The sequence below is a fragment of the Giraffa tippelskirchi genome, chromosome 13, assembly GCF_054371585.1.
Source record: "Giraffa tippelskirchi isolate mGirTip1 chromosome 13, T2T-mGirTip1v1.2.pri, whole genome shotgun sequence".
Taxonomy (NCBI): Eukaryota; Metazoa; Chordata; class Mammalia; order Artiodactyla; family Giraffidae; genus Giraffa; species Giraffa tippelskirchi.
The window spans coordinates 22917044-22934066 of record NC_137287.1 but is presented as its reverse complement, the minus strand read 5'-3'; the positions used below and the strand labels follow the sequence as shown (position 1 = coordinate 22934066).

The 17023-nt window shown below is 41.3% G+C and overlaps 1 protein-coding gene across 3 annotated transcripts in view; it reads right to left on the bottom strand.

The window, feature by feature from the left end:
* Positions 1–17023, bottom strand: part of DNAH3 (dynein axonemal heavy chain 3) — a 221930-nt gene that overhangs the window by 105778 nt on the left and 99129 nt on the right. For all 3 annotated transcript variants that reach the window (XR_014072618.1, XM_081554574.1, XM_081554575.1), the window contains exons 29-36: positions 16781–16889; positions 16443–16556; positions 15510–15686; positions 13199–13290; positions 11146–11365; positions 10415–10549; positions 1852–1963; positions 49–290 (exon numbers count right to left, since the gene is read on the bottom strand). Coding sequence is in view for 2 of the 3 variants with exons in the window: in XM_081554574.1 (XP_081410700.1) it covers positions 49–290; positions 1852–1963; positions 10415–10549; positions 11146–11365; positions 13199–13290; positions 15510–15686; positions 16443–16556; positions 16781–16889 (1201 nt within the window). In the remaining variant the exon portion in view is untranslated. The remainder of the gene's footprint in view (positions 1–48; positions 291–1851; positions 1964–10414; positions 10550–11145; positions 11366–13198; positions 13291–15509; positions 15687–16442; positions 16557–16780; positions 16890–17023) is intronic.

Genomic DNA, 17023 nt, shown 5'->3' with positions numbered 1-17023 from the left:
TAAAAGAGTTTATTCCCCATCCATGTAAAAGTGATATCAGACAGGTACCTTTTTATTGTCATCCAGAACAGTGTTCATATTTTCAATCCAAACAGCATCCACTGGCCCATCAAATATAATCCACTTGCGGTCATCAGACAAAGAAGATGCTTGCTCTCGGAAAGCATTGGCAAGGACACCATCTGTCCATTCATGGCTCACTTGGTCAAAGCACCCATACAGCTGCCCCATGGTGATAGCCTTGGGATTAATGATCTTATACTCCACAGCAAACTCTTCCATCTGGTTGGCTGGACAAGAAGGTCCAACACAAGTTACAAAGTTTCTGGTGAGACCAGAATATTAGACAAGAGTCAATGCCATCTAAAAGGTTAAACAAATTTATCATCATGCCATCCAAGGATAGTTCTTATAAAATTTATACTCATTCTGTATAAAAATTGGGATAACTGGACAGGCAATGCCTTAAATTGTTAGGTTATTACAGCTATTAGTTTCTCACCATATTGTCTTCTGACGCTCATTTCAAACAAGTCAAATGAGCCAGTCAGATCTAAATAAAGTCTGTCTGGGCCTAAAATAACTCAGGCAGTAAAGGCTTTCATGGCTGCCCTAGAACCTTGGGTTTGACTTGAGATGAGGAAACAACTGACAGGTAAAAGATGGTTACTTTCCTTTTCCTCTATCTGAAGGGCTAACTAAGCCCTGAAGCCTCTTCTTTAGTTGATCAGTAAGTGTTTCCTGAGAATAGAGCACCAGGACCTAACTGGAATACACAGGCTGATGGATGGTACATCATATGTATTTAATAACAGAAAGTAACCACACTCTTACATGATCCTTCAAAGTAAGGAAAGACTGGAGTGCATGAACCATGAACTAAATAAAGAATTGTTCCTGCAGAATACTGAGGCAAAGACGATGGGGGTAGCCTCCTTTCTCTTCATTTAGTTTCCTAAACTATATTCAATACCTAAATTACTATTTAAGTTTGAAATGCCCAAATTAGTTTTTAATGTCAAGTCAGTGCTGAAAACAAAAATCTCAAAAATCCAACAGTAACTCCATGTTATTACAAAAAATATTAAAACAAAGCATACTGGAAGGGATTGTGTAAACACAGGCAGAGCAAGGTACTGCTTTTCAAAACCACAGCTTTGTGTTTTATAAAAGGAAAAACCCTTAAACTGTTTCTCTGGCAATAGACATAGCTTTTATTTGTTGAGTAGACACTGTACTAGGTTATTTACCTGTATAATCTCATTTAATTATCACAATGATCCCATTATCACAATGATGCCTCTGGGAAAACAGAGGCAAAGAGAGGTTTAGTAACTTGCCCAAGGTCTGTGTCTGATTCAAAAGTCTGAGACCTTATCTTCTACATTAAATGAAAGGAAGGAAAGAAGGAAAGGAGGAGGGAGGGAGGGAAGCAGAGTGGATAGGAGGGAGGGAGAATGGGAGGCAGAAAAAAAGGAAAGGGAAGACAAAGAAAGAGAGGCAAAGAAAGGATGGAAAGAAAACAGAAACCATGCAGTGATCTGTTTTTAGAACAGTTTTGTTTAGGCAAGTGGCAGGAGTTTCCCTCTCATTGGGAAACTTTTGGAGAAACCACAGCACAGCATTTGAGAAAATTCCTCCAGCCTAATGATGCACATGAATGAACCCCCCGTTAGAAGCTCTCCCTGTCTTTATTTTCTGCCTGCAGACCCCTGTGTGCCATGTTCTATTTTTGGCTCTAATATCACAATCCAAGGATGGCAAAGCTAACAGTCTAGCATCATCTCTATGGAACCAGTCAACTAAGTGGGGACACTTGTTCTCCCTGGAAGTCGGGGATGTGAGTTTTACCTTCGTATAAATCACCCAGAGCTGCAGCCAACACTTTATAGGCACAAGTCTTGCCACCCATGGGATCTCCAACAATCATATAGCCATGTCTTACCAGCATCATCTCGTAGATCTGGGAGGAAAAATCATGCACGAAGTTAATCATTGTAAACCTCCCAGAATTGCAATTAGTCAGAAGTCAACATGGAATGAGGGCTACAGTCCTTTTTTTCATCTATTGTTTAAATATGTTTTGGATGAATAATAATATATATGTGCATTTCAGATTATTTAAGGGATGAGAAATACTATTTACTCTGCACCTCTCCATGTACTAAACATGAAGTGATTCACCTAAGTCATTTCATTTAATCCACTCAGGCATCGTCTTGTGCTGTGTGTGCTGTGTTTAGTCACTCAGTCGTGTCTGACTCTTCATGACCCCATGGACTGCAGCCCACCAGGCTCCTCTGTACATGAGGATTCTTGAGGCAAGAATACTGGAGTGGGTTGCCATGCCCTCCCTCCAGGGGATCTTCCCAACCCAGGGATTGAACCCAGGTCTGCACTGCAGGAGGATTCTTTACCAACTGAGCCACCAGGCATCATTACTGCTGCTACTGCTAAGTCACCTCAGTCATGTCCGACTCTGTGCGACCCCACAGATGGCAGCCCAGCAGGCTCTGCCGTCCCTGGGATTCTCCAGGCAAGAACACTGGAGTGGGTTGCCATTTCCTTCTCCAGTGCATGAAAGTGAAAGTGAAGTTGCTCAGTCGTGTCTGACTCTTAGCAACCCCATGGACTGCAGCCTACCATGCTCCTCCATCCATGGGATTTTCCAGGCAAGAGTACTGGAATGGGGTGCCACTGCCTTCTCCATTCAAATGGTGGGAACACTGAGCCCAAGAGAGGTTAACTAACTTGCCCAAGCTCATCAGTGGTGCAACCAGGATTTAACCACAAGGCCTCTGATTTCAATGCTGCTAATCTTTTCATTACACCATTTCTACTTGCTTTTAAAGAGGAAAAGGAGACAGTGGTCATTTTAGCAAATTGTATTTCTATTGGAAATTTCCTTTCCCAAGGCCTAAATGCTACTCTGACTTAATTTGAATTCTCAATAGATTAAAATGTATTTTATGAGCCAGGAGAGATGCTGTAAAATACAAATGACCTTCCATGTAATTTTAGCCCTGACCCTTGAGAATCAATATCAAAGTGGAAGCTCATTTTTTGAATTTTCTAATTGTTCTGTCTATGATGAGTAGTCTATGATAGCTGAAATGAAAACGCTTTGGTCATTTGTATTAATGTGACATGTTTTCTCTCTCCTTCTAAACTATGAATCTCTCAGAAAAAGGGAGTATGTGAAGCTTTTTATTTTAAAGATTATGTTCTCATTATTTTTCACTTTCCCTGGAGGAGGAAATGGCAATCCACTTCAGTATTCTTGCCTGGAAAATCCCATGGACAGAGGAGCCTGCGGGGCTACAGTCCATGGGGTTGCAAAGAATCAGACATGACTGAGCAACTAACATACATTTTTCACCTTGGAATTCAGTTATACAGAGGGTCTAAATAAAGACAATAGGGGTGGTACAGGTACTGATAAAAGTGAGTCAGCAAATATTTGTTAAACACCTACTATGTGCTAGACACTGTTCTAGATGCTATAGACACAGAGGATAAAACAAAAAAATCCCCAACCATCAAGTAAGGTTTACATTCAAGTAGGAAAGACATTTCAGATAGAATAAAGATAAGTGAGTTGACTGTGCATTAGAAAAAAAAAAGTCACTTATGCTTCAATAGCCTCTCACCTTCCTCCTCACACACCTTTAAATGGATTACTGAAAGTGAAAGCCTCTCAGTCATGTCCTTCTCTTTGCAACCCCATAGACTATACAGGGAGAATGCCCATGGAATTCTCCAGGCCAGAATACTGGAGTAGGCAGCTTTTCCCTTCTCCAGGGGATCTTCCCAACTCAGGGATAGAACCCAGGTTTCCCACATTGCAGGCAGATTCTTTACCAGCTGAGCCACAAGGGAAGACCAAGAATACTGGAGTGGGTGCCTAACCCTTCTCCAGGAGATCTTCCTGACCCGGGAATTGAACCAGGGTCTCCTGCATTACTGGAGAAGGCAATGGCAACCCATTCCAGTACTCTTGCCTGGACAATCCCATGGACGGAGGAGTCTGGTAGGCTGCAGTCCATGGGGTCGTTAAGAGTCGGACATGACTGAGCGTCTTCCCTTTCACTTTTCACTTTCATGCATTGGAGAAGGAAATGGCAACCCACTCCAGTGTTCTTGCCTGGAGAATTCCAGGGACAGGGGAGCCTGGTGGGCTGCCGTCTATGGGGTCGCACAGAGTCAGACACGACTGACGTGTCTGACTCTTAGCAGCAACTTAGCAGCAGCTCCTGCATTACAGGTGGATTCTTTACCAACTGAGCTATAAGCAAAGCCCAAAATGAATTATTAAGGTATCAATATAACAAAAGGGATGGTAACTCCATACATATATTTTTGGCTGTGCTGGGTCTTCATTGCAGCATGCATTGTGAAGCACAGGCTTAGTTGCCCTGCAGCATGTAGGATTTTAGTTTCCCACCCAGGGATTTGACCCGAGTCCCCTGTATTGGAAGGTGAATTTTCAACTACTGGATCACCAGGGATCTCCTCATATGTTTTGTTTTTGAAAATTGGTACTAAAATATTCAAACTATATAAAAGTTTACCTGTAGGTCTGAAAATTACTTTGAAATACATAAAAAGTAAGATAAGTGGATTATGGATGTACAGATAAGTGATAAAGCAAGTATTATAAAATGTTCATTATAAAATCTCAGTGGTGGGTACATAGGTATTCTCAGCAAAATACTTTCAATTTTTCTGCATGTTTAAAATATTCACAATAAAATATTGAAAATAAAAACTCATGCCTAGTTAAACGATAGTATATATACAGTGCCATTATCTTCATTACCTCCATCACTGTTTGGCCTCAGGTCAAACAAGAGGGAGGGAACACAGCCCCATTCATCATCAGAAAATTGGATTAAAGGTTTACTGAGCATGGCCCCACTCATCAGAACAAGACCCAGTTTCCCCCTCAGTCAGTCTCTCCCATCAGAAAGCTTCCATAAGCCTCTTATCCTTCTCCATCAGAGAGCAGACAAAATGAAAACCACAGAAAACTAACCAACCTGATCACATGGACCACGGCCTTGTCTAACTCAATGAAACTATGAGCAGAGCTATGTAGGGCCACCCAAGATGGACAGGTCATGGTGGAGAGTTCTGACAGAACATGGTCCACTGGAGAAGGGAATGGCAAACCACTTCAGTATTCTTGCCTTGAGAACCACATGAACAGTGTGAAAAGGCAAAAAGATAGGACACTGAAAGATGAACTCCCCTAGTCGGTAGGTGCCCAATATGCTACTGAAGATCAGTGGAGAAATAACTCCAGAAAGAATGAAGAGATGGAGCCAAAGCAAAAACAGCACCCAGGTGTGGATGTGACTGGTGATGGAAGTAAAGTCTGATGCTGTAAAAAGCAATATTGCATAGGGAATATTGCATAGGGACCTGGAATGTTAAGCTCGTGAATTAAGACAAATTGGAAGTGGTCAAACAGGAGATGGCAAGAGGGAACATTGACATTTTAGGAACCAGCGAACTCAAATGGACTGGAATGGCTGAATGTAACTCAGATGGCCATTATATCTACTGCTGTGGGTAAGAATCCTTAGAAGAAATGGAGTAGCCATCATAGTCAAAAAAGAGTCCGAAATGTAGTATTTGGATGCAGTCTCAAAAACAACAGAATGATCTCTGTTCATTTCCAAGGCAAACCATTCAGTATCACAGTAATCCAAGTTTATGCCCCAACTAATAATGCTGAAGAAGCTGAAGTTAAACGGTTCTATGAAGACCTACAACACCTTCTAGAACTAACACTCTAAAAAGATGTCTTTTTCATTAGAGGGGACTGGAATGCAGAAGTAGGACGTCAAGAAATACCTGGAGGAATGGGAAAATTTGGCCTTGGACTACAGAATGAAGCAGGACAAAGGCTAACAGAGTTTTGCCAAGAGAACACACTGGTCATAGCAAACACCCTCTTCCAGCAACACAAGAGAAGACTCTTCACATGGACATCACCAGATGATCAATACCGAAATCAGATTGATTATATTCTTTGCAGCCAAAGATGGAGAAGCTCTATACAGTCAGGAAAAACAAAACCGGGAGCTGAGTGTGGCTCAGATCATGAACTCCTTATTGCCAAATTCAGACTTAAATTGAAGAAAGTAGGGAAAACCACTAGACCATTTATGTATGACCTACATCAAATCCCTTACAATTATACAGTGGAAGTGAAAAATAGATTCAAGGGATTAGCTCTGATAGAGTGCCTGAAGAACTATGGACAGAGGTTAGTGACATTGTACAGGAGGCAGTGATCAAGACCATCCCCAAGAAAAAATGCAAAAAGGCAAAATGGTTGTCTGAGGAGGCCTTACAAATAGCTGAGACAAAAAAAAAAGACATGAAAGGCAAAGGAGAAAAGGAAAGATATTCCCATTTGAATGTAGATTTCCAAAGAATAACCAGAAGTGATAAGAAAGCCTTCCTCAGTGATCAATGCAAAGAAACAGAGGAAAACAATAGAATGGGAAAGACTAGAGATTTCTTCAAGAAAATTAGAGATACCAAGGGAAGATTTCATGCAAAGATGGGCACAATAAAGGATAGAAATGGTATGGACCTAAGAGAAGCAAAAGATATTAAGAAGAGGTGGAAAGAATACACAGAAGAACTATACAAAAAAGATCTTCATGACCCAGATAACCACGATGGTGTTAATCACTCACTAGAGCCATACATCCTGGAATGCCAAGTCTAGTGGGCCTTAAGAAGCATCGCTAGGAACAAAGTTAGTGAAGGTGATGGAATTCCAGTTGAGCCATTTCAAATTTTAAAAGATGATGCTGTGAAAATGCTGCACTCAATATGCCAGCAAATTTGGAAAACTCAGCAGTGGCCACAGGACTGGAAAAGGTCAGTTTCCATTCCCATCCCAAAGAAGTGCAATGCCAAAGACTGTTCAAACTACTGCACAATTGCACTCATCTCACACGCTAGCAAAGTAATGCTCAATATTCACCAAGCCAGGCTTCAACAATATGTGAACTGTGAAATTCCAGATGTTCAAGCTGGATTTAGAAAAGGCAGAGGAACCAGAGATCAAATTGCCAACATCTGTTGGGTCATCGAAAAAGCAAGAGGGTTCCAGAAAAACATCTGCTTTATTGACTACACCAAAGTCTTTGACTATGTGGATCACAGTAAACTGTGGAAAATTCTTAAAGAGATAGGAATACCAGACTACCTGACCTGCCTCCTGAGAAATCTGCATGCAGGTCAAGAAGCAACAGTTAGAACTGGACATGGAACAACAAACTTGTTCCAATTCGGGAAAGGAGTACATCAAGGCTGTATACGGTCACTCTGCTTATTTAACGTATATGCAGAGTATATCATGTGAAATGCCGGGCTGGATGAAGCACAAGTTGGAATTAATTTGCTGGGAGAAATATCAATAACCTCAGATGACATCACCCTTATGGCAGAAATCGAAGAGGAACTGAAGAGCCTCTTGATGAAAGTGAAAGAGAAGAGTGAAAAATTTGGCTTAAAACTCAACATTCAGAAAACTAAGATCATGGCATCCAGTCCCATCGCTTCATGGCAAATAGATGGGGAAACAATGGAAACAGTGAGAGACTTTATTTTCTTGGGCTCCAAAATCACTGCAGATGGTGACTGTAGCCATGAAATTAAAAGAAGCTTGCTCCTTGAAAGAAAAGTTATGACCAACCTAGACAGCATATTAAAACGCTATTTTTAATGTTACTTTGCCAACAAAGGTCCGTCTAGTCAAAGCTATGGTATTCCAGTAGTCATGTATGGATGTGAGAATTGGACTATAAAGAAAGCTGAGCACCGGAGAATTGATGCTTTGGAACTGTGGTTTTGGAGAAGACTCTTGAGAGTCCCTTGGACTGCAAGGAGAGCCAACCAGTCTGTCCTAAAGAAATCTGTTCTGAACGTGCATTAGAAGGACTGATGCTGAAGCTGAAACTCCAATACTTGGCCACTTGATGCAAGGAACTGACTCGTTTGAAAAGACCCTGATGGTGGGAAAAATTGAAGGCAGGAGGAGAAGGGGACGACAGGGGATAAGATGGTTGGATGGCATCACCAACTTGATGGACATGAGTTTGCGTGAGCTTCAGGAGTTGGTGAATGACAGGGAAGCCTGGAGTGCTGCAGTCCATTGGGTCGTAAAGAGTCAGACACCACTGAGCGACTGAACTCACTGAACTGAACTGATATATAGTGCATCTATAAAATCCCAATGAATAATTGGGATTCAATATTGAGTTAAATGAATTGTGTCAAAACTACCACACTTGATGACATAGTAAGGAAAAATATTATTCTTAATGAGAGAGTAGGGGAAATCTTTTTTAGTAATTTTAAAAAATTAATTTGTTTTTGGCTGTGCTGGGTCTTTGTTGCTACATGGGCTTTTCTCTAGTTGTGGCAAGCAGGGGCTCCTCTCTAGTTGTGGTGTGCGGGCTGCTAATTGTGATGACTTTTGCTATTGTGGAGCACAGGCTCTAGAGCTTGTGGGCTTCAGTAGCTGCGGCACATGCACTCAGTAGTTTTGGCTCCTGGGTCCTAGAACACAGGCTCAATAGTTGTTGTTCATGGGCTTAACTGCTCTACAGCATGTGGGATCTTCCTGGATCAGGGATTGAATCTGTGTTTCCTGCGTTGGCAGGTGGATTCTTTACCACTGAGCCACCAAGGAAGCCCTGGGAAAAATTTGTATTCCTAGAAATTTTATTCTGATTCAGAATCTGGAGACCTCGGTCCGAACCTTGATCTTTGATTCTAAATAACAATATGATTTTGTGAAATGATGATGCTTCGCATGTCTGTGGAGATGGTGGGGTTGACAATGATACAGTAATCAGGCACTGTATCTGGCAATTTACATATTTCTTGTCTCAATATTACTGTATGGGAAAGGTTTTATTCTCTTTATTTTATAGATGAGGAAACTGGGGCTCAGAATGGTGAACTAACTTGCCTAAAATCTCACAGCAAAAACCGGAAAAGGGTGAGATTTGAAACGAGGTCTATATGAATCCAAATCTGTTCCCTCTCTGGATGCCAGTGTTCTTATGGGGCCAAACACCAGATGGGATTTAAGGTCCCTTGTAGTTCTGTCCTATGATTCTGCAGAAAAGTGTATTTGAGACTTACATTATTCAGCTTATGTCTTTAAGGTAGTTTTACATAGAAAGTGATCGTAGGGAAGGAAACCTGAAATTAGGTGAAGTTTCACTAAGGTTCTCCAGGATTGAGACTGTAGAGACACTTCTTTCATGTATTAATAACAGCACCTTGATTTTCCCTGAGGAAACACCACTTTATGTTTCAGTACACATGACTTGACTTGGGTGGCTCTGACTCCATCTCCACTTCTGGCAGAGGTAGGGTATTGCTGTCTCCTTCTTATCTTTGTAATTGGTTCAGGGATGGTCATGTGACTTTATCAACACCATTCAAAGCTAATCCTGAGACTTTTTGCCGAGGATGCTCTGAGAATGATGTTCTTTTTCCTTCTGGACTTGAACATGAGACAATTTAAGACTGAGGTTACTGGGGGCCTAACTGAGAATGAGTTTTTCATGCAGAGAGAAGCAGAATCCAGAAATGAAGAGAGATGGATTCTTGATGACATTATCTAAATAAAATCTGTATCCTACTATGCCCGAGGCCAACATATTTCTAGACTTTTCAAGTTAGGTGAGTAAATCCCCTTTTATCAACTAAGATAGTTTGAATTGAATTTCTATCATTGGGAGGGTGCTTCCCTCATAGCTCAGTTTGTAAAGAATCTTCCTGCAATACAGGAGACCCCAGTTTGATTCCTGGGTTGGGAAGATCTCCTGCAGAAGGGATAGGCTACCCACTCCAGTATTCTTGGGCTTTCCTTGTGGCTCAGCTGGTAAAGAATCTGCCTGCAATGTGGGAGACCTGGGTTCGATCCCTGGGTTTGGAAGATCCCCTGGAGAAGGGAAAGGCTGCCCACTCCAGTATTCTGGCATGGAGAATTCCATGGTCTGTATAGTCCATGGGGTTGCAAAGAGTCAGACACAATTGAGCAACGTTCACATTCACATTCTATCATTGGGAACCAAAAAAGTCCTGACTAATTCAAAGCACAATGCCCTGAAAGGTTCTATTTCATCCCTAAATTGAAAAAAAAAAGAAACCCCAGGGAAGATGGTGATAGGAAAAATATTGAATTTTAAATGTCAACTCCTGGAAATGAAAATTGAAGGCACAATGGATTGTTAAGTGTCTTCATCTCTACCTCCAGCTCTAATGAGGCATTTCCAACTGCCATCAGTTCAAATCTACCATAGTTCTTTCTGATTTCTGACCTCAGCAAACAATAAACAGGTACATTTCCACATAGGTACATGGAACCAACCTGGATAATTTTCCCAATAAACCAAGGTACTGGCTGAAGTTTCATCTTTTTGATGTTCGCATTTAGTACTTCCATAAAAACTTCATAGTCCGGCTTTGGAAGAATAACTCCAGGAAACAAATCTGATATAATTCCCTGTTAACAAAAATTCAAGATTTGAAAAGGATGAATTATCAGATATATAACCTCAATATTTTTTAAAAATGGAATCTACAAATAGCAGGAATCCTTGGAAAATTCCAAACCTCAGTTTTCCTGTACCAAAATCATGTACCTTATCCACAATTACAAATTTCAACAATATTTGTTAAACATGATGTTTCTTCCTAATAATTTAAAAAGTCAGCAAATAGCTAGCATCTGTGCTATTTCAGTCATTACACTAGGAATGAACAAAATAGCCATGATTTCTGTCTTTAAGAGCTTACAGCCTAGTAAGGAAGATAGGTGTTAAAATATTTACAAAACTAATTATATTTGATATAAACAACTAACTACTCATACTCAACAGTAAATATTATCCTATCAGTGAAACTATTTTTATTAAAAATCAAGAATTAGGGATATTGCTATTACCATTATTACTTAATATTTGGGGGAGGGTATCTGGCAATAGGGATGCTGGCTAGAGAATGGAAAGGGTGTGAGGAGTGGAGCAGGTGCCAAATTTTTTTTTTCATCTTGGGAAGTAGAATCTCAGTGCTTAGCCAAGGTCCCAAACCATTGCATACCTGAAACAGAGGGACATCTTGAGCCAAGAACTTGGCCAGGTTGACATCAAGCAAGGCCCGGAGCAGCAGGACACTCTCATTCTCCTCTGGATACTTGAGTTTCAGGTTGCCAGCAGCAGTGAGCACAGACTTGACAGCACGCATGCCATAGTCATAGTGATGCTGGGAGGAGAGTTGCTCTGAACACAGGCGGTAGGTTGCAACAATCTTCTGAGCAAGACTGGGAGGGCAAAGACATGTCTGCAGACCCTCCAGTAAGGACCATGTCCTTCTCAGCAGACATTCCCAACATGTTGTGCCCTGTCCCTTCAGAAGCCAGGCTTGCCCATGAACATGACAGAAAAATCTTATCATTTGAAGGTTTCTTCATAGAGTTACCATAATGAGCTAAGGAAGCACTATAACTCTTTTTCAAAGGTAGGATGAAAAATAGCAAGCACATACATGTGTAATATGTACTATATAAGAAATTGTATGTGTTTATACTTTTATGTGTATATATGAGTGTATGTGTATGCCACACATATACACATTTGGAAAGATTACATCGAATGATTAACAATGTTAGTGCCTATAGAGTGGGACTACTAAGGGACACAATGGGGACACTCAATTTTGCACTTCTGTAACATTACAATTTTTTTCAATATCCATCTTTTAAGAAAATCAACTCAAAGATTAATATACTCAGCACATAATACATGCATGCTCATGTGCACTACCATATTTTACTCTTCCTGAGCACATAAGGGACCACATTTCCCAGCCTTCCCCACAGGGATGGCCACATCCTCCTAGCCAGTGGCACATGAATGAAGTGGAAGTATGCCACTTTGAGGGCTGGTCCATAAAAACCTCCTCCATAAGCTCCTCCATGCTGATGTGTTATAGCTGTGAGATATAAGTTACCTGGGTTCCTTGGGGAAGAACTCCCCTGATCACAGACACTCATTTTGGATTTCCAGGGAGTGAAAAATAAAACTTTTACTATGCTAAACCATTGGAATTTGGAGGTCAGGTTTACCCTAACTAATGTACTGATGCATGTTTTCCTTGCAGGACTCCTGTCTAACAAGACTGATTTACTTTAAAAGCAAAGACTGTGTTGCTCATCAGCACCTAGAACTGGGCAGGGCATAAGGTAGGTGGCTCAATGAAGGTTTGCCAATTGAATAAATGAATTGAACAGGCAAATCAATGTAAGCCAAGTCTCCTATAGAAAACAATAAATTAAACCTCTTATGACTGAGGCAGCCTCTTAGCCTAGGAAGGATGACGTATTCTGTTGAGAACATCTATAGCCCCATGCATTAAGAGCAATGACCTACAGACCACAAAGACACTTCGGGCCTTGTGGAGATATCTGTGGCAACAAAAAAATCAATTGATTATGGCCAAGCAATGTGAAAAGACAAATGCAAAATTTGAAATAGATCAATAAAAGCCATTTTACAGTGAATATCCACAATTCTGGTTATATGTGAAAAAGACACTGATGCTTGTGTATGTCTGTTTCTCAGAAAACTGGGTAATACTTGAATGAGAGATAATCAAGTTGATTGGAGTAAATAAATACATTGATAACAAAGTTAATTCTAAATTATATTAATTTTTCCTCTTCAATCTTGGTAAATAACAACTCAATCTTGAAATAATTTCATGTCTTTTAGTCGTTTAGGAATGTGTGTGTGTGTTAACAGTGAGGGATAGAGAAGAATTGAGTGAGTCTTCTTTAGAAGTAGTCCAGGTGGGCCGCCATCTATGGAGTCGCAGAGTTGGACACAACTGAAGCGACTTAGCAGCAGCAGCAGCAGGTATATATATAAAGGGAGTGGAGGGCTCTTTCTTGGGAATCTTAGCCATTTCCTAGTCAGAGAAGGGGTCAAGACCAAGACCAGGGCTATGTGAATTTCAGATAAACTTGTGAGTAAAAGCATATATCTCAAGTCTCTCTTTTTCGTTTTCCAATGGACAGTTTACCTTGAATCCACCCTACAAAAAGTCACTCCATCACTCTTTCTTTAAAACCCACTAGAAAGCCAATATAACGTACCTTCTGGAGTCTAGAAACCCCATTGAGTAGAGGGAGATTTCTCCAATGAGGGCATAATCTGGCACCATCATGGCTACTGTCCGAAACAAGGCCTGGAAAAGAAACACCATTCTGAACCGAAATGTGTAAGGTGAAAACTGGGAAAGGCACATCCAAAGAGGCAAAGAAAAATAACATGATCATTCAGACCACCCAGTGACAATCAAGGAAAGGAGGGCTGGAGGACAAGATGGATCCACTGCTCCATGAACCTCCCCGCTAGCCTTGTCCAAATACACTGGGTCCCTCAATGGTTGTGTGGAAGGCCTTAGGTACCGGTATCCTAGCAACACTTCATCTCCTATGCCAAATGGAGTTTCAATAGTTTCATTCAATTATTGGAGCTTTCTGGTGTTCAAAGTAGATAGTAGAAGTCATTCAGGGATGCAGGATAATTACATATCAGAAGAATCCTGAAGTTAGACAGATCTTGATTTAAAAAATCAAGTCCTTGTTCTGCTACATACCAACTATGGGTAAGTTAGGTAACCCCTCTAGATCTCAGGTCTTTAACCTCAAAATGGTGTAACAACTATGCCTTCTTGATAGTTATCATGAGGACAAATAATATTATATAAGTGAAGTGCTTAAAAAGGTGTGTAGTACATAGTAAGGGCTCAATGAACATCAGGTATTGTTATTATTGGGGCTTGCCAGATGGCGCTAGTGGTAAAGAACCCACCTGTCAATGCAGGAGACATAAGAGATGTGGGTTTGATCCCTAGGTGGGGAAGATTCCCTGGAGGAGGGCATGGCAACCCATTCAAGTGTTCTTGCCTGGAGAATCCCATGGACAGAGGATCCTGGTGGGCTACAGCCCATAGGGTTGCAAAGAGTTGAACATGACCAAAGTGACTTTGTATCTTAGATCTTAGAGGAGAAGAGACTTGCCTAAGTCATGCAGTTAGAGGTAGAGACAAGACTAGAATCCAGACTTCCTGACACCAACCCTGGGTGCTTTCTACTAGGCTACACTGTCTCATGAATGTTGTTTATGCAGATCTAGCATGGTTGTTAGCTGGGAGAGATGCAGGAGGGACTTATGACAAATGTGCACTACAAAATGAGAAATGTGGGTTGAAATTCTACTCTGGTGTCTACTGGTCTATGTTGACCTAGAGAGGAAGGGTTACTCTTAGGGATTTCCTTGACTTCTTTTCTATTCCCAGGGAGGAGGCGGAGTGGTATATTTGAATTAGATTTCAGGAACTAATCAGAATGCAATTCTAGCAGATGGAGCATCATGTGCTATTGTGAATATGCATTTTGGTCCAGGTCTCTCTTGTGTCTTTCACTCGAGGGAATGGAGCAATAATTTGAAAGAAAATCCATAAAGACGTGGGTCTTGAAGTCTCCCTTTCTTCATGCAGTTGGGGTGCTAGATTCTCCACAGGTAGAGACCCAGTCACTTTACACTTTGGGTTTTTTTCATCTATGAGAGCAGCAGGCTAAGGTCATTTAGTGCCTGTCCCCTTGAAGATAGCCTGGCTGGCATTCTCTCTCCCCTACTTCAGAGGCACTTTCCTTTTCCCATAGCAGCAGGGCCAATGCTTATCGCCATGGTTGTAGCTCAGGCCAGTTTAGCAGTAGGTCTCGAGGACATATTAGCTCTCTTGTTCTCTCTCTAGCTGGTTGGAACATCCTGCTTTGGTGTGGACACCACTTGGGCCTAACTAGCTTAGCTCCATGTGCTCTAGTCTTGGTTTATCAGCGTTCTCTGTATTGAACTTTGATGCTCTCTTACATGCCGATCTGTTTTATTTGGTCTACAATGATTTTATTTTGCCTACAATGATTTTAGTTTTTGCATTAAGCCAGGATCTAAAAATAAGATTTTATGTAACAATCCAAATTTCTGTTTTTTCTTGAAAAATGAGAAGGTCCCACAATTCCTGCTTGGCCAGAGTAGGCTGGGGATAAGTAGGGGCTGCTGCCTCTAGGTGGGATATCTGTCAGAGTCCCTATCAGGCCTATTTGGCTTTTCTCATTTATATGAACTGTCTGACCCTTGTAGACATCAGAAATAATGACACTTATTGCAGTGTTCATTGTTTCCTCTTTGCCATTGGTTATTATGGTATATATTTCCTCCCACCTCAAGAAAGCTAGAGTCGGGGAGATGATTGAGTTCTGAAACCAAATAACATCTTCACTTCTCGAAGTTGAAAAATGTCACATGGTCTATTATTTGGCTTTTCTGTGAGATGCCTGGATACTTCCAAAGGTTTCTATACCATAAAGTACACCCAGTATTTCCCACTCTGATGTTTACCTTGAGGTTATCTGGCAGCTCAGCCCTGCCAGCATACCCAGGGTTCATGGTGATGAAGACCGCACAAGTTGGGTTTAGAGAGAGCTCAGTGCCTTCAAAGATGAATGTCTTTAGCTTCCGGATAATGGCTTGTTGAATGCTGAGAATCTGTTGAGCTACCACAGACAGTACTTCTACCTGGAGTGAGAATGGCTGGTTGATTTGAGCTCCTGCTTCCGACGGCCACCCACCCCATTCTGCCATAGTATCCTTCACCTAGTGAAGAAAGAACCCCATCACCTGAGAATAAGACCTTCACATTCAAAGTTAGGAGCATGATTTAGAGTTTCAGGAAAAGAACAGAAAATTGGTGTGCATATGCATGCATGTGTGTGTGTGTGTGTGTGTAAGTAGTTTCCATAGTATTTTATCTTTGTTCCTGTACCTAGCATAACACTTCACCCATAGTATGCATGTATGGTATTTATTGGTTCAAACTGCATGTTTACATTCCCTAATCTCAACTGCCTACCCAAATAGAATTAACCACTCATTCGTTTGTGATGACTCCTTTGTACCACTGATATAGACTTCTCTTATATTCTACTTGTATCATTTAATTTTTATCTCCCTTGGCTGAACTATAACAGACTAAAGGGCAAAACTGTTTCTTGCTTATCTCTGTATTATAAACACATACACAATATCTGACATAGGGTAGTTGCTCAATAAATTTTTGAATGAGCAAGTGAGTGAATGCATTTGGTAAGAATGCTTATGTATACCCTAGGCATTTTGTCTCCTTGGGGCTGTTTTTGTTTGGTTCATGGAGTACTTACTTTGTGCAAGGGGCCATAGAGGAGACATAAGCCCTGTCACTGAGGAACTGAGAGCCCAGAAAAAAATCCCCTTCATGTCCAAACCTCTTATTCAGTAGCCTAGTAGCAGGGTTACCTCAATCCTGTTGAACTCATCAAAGCAGGCCCATGCTCCAGCCTGGGCTAGTCCTTTGAAGAACTTCCCCATGGCTTTGTAATCCAGACCATCAGAGCAGTTGAAGACCACACACTAGAGAGAGGATGTGGGCTCCATTCAGGATGGGTTTCTTCCCATCTGAATCACCCTGCACCTTGAAACAGAGGTGGGGCTCCCCTCTTCTCATTCTACTGGAGGAGCTGGGGCCCCAACTCTGCCTGTTACTCTAAGCCATCTTGAACTTCGTGCCAACTTCCCTGGATATGGCTCCAGAGAGGAATGGGAAAAGAGTGTGAGGATGGACAGCATTTCCCTACCTGCTTGGCCAAAGCTTTGGCCAGATCTTTGGTGGTTTCTGTCTTGCCTGTCCCAGCTGGACCCTCTGGGGCTCCTCCAAGGTTCAGCTTCAAAGCCCCCATCAGTGTCCTAAGGGGAAGAAAATAAGAACTCAATGCCATGTCATAAGGCACAAGAAATAAACTGGCTTTTGGTTTATTTTGACTCAAATAATTAAACATGATTTTCCCTGATTATATGGGCAATACATCATCATCATAAAA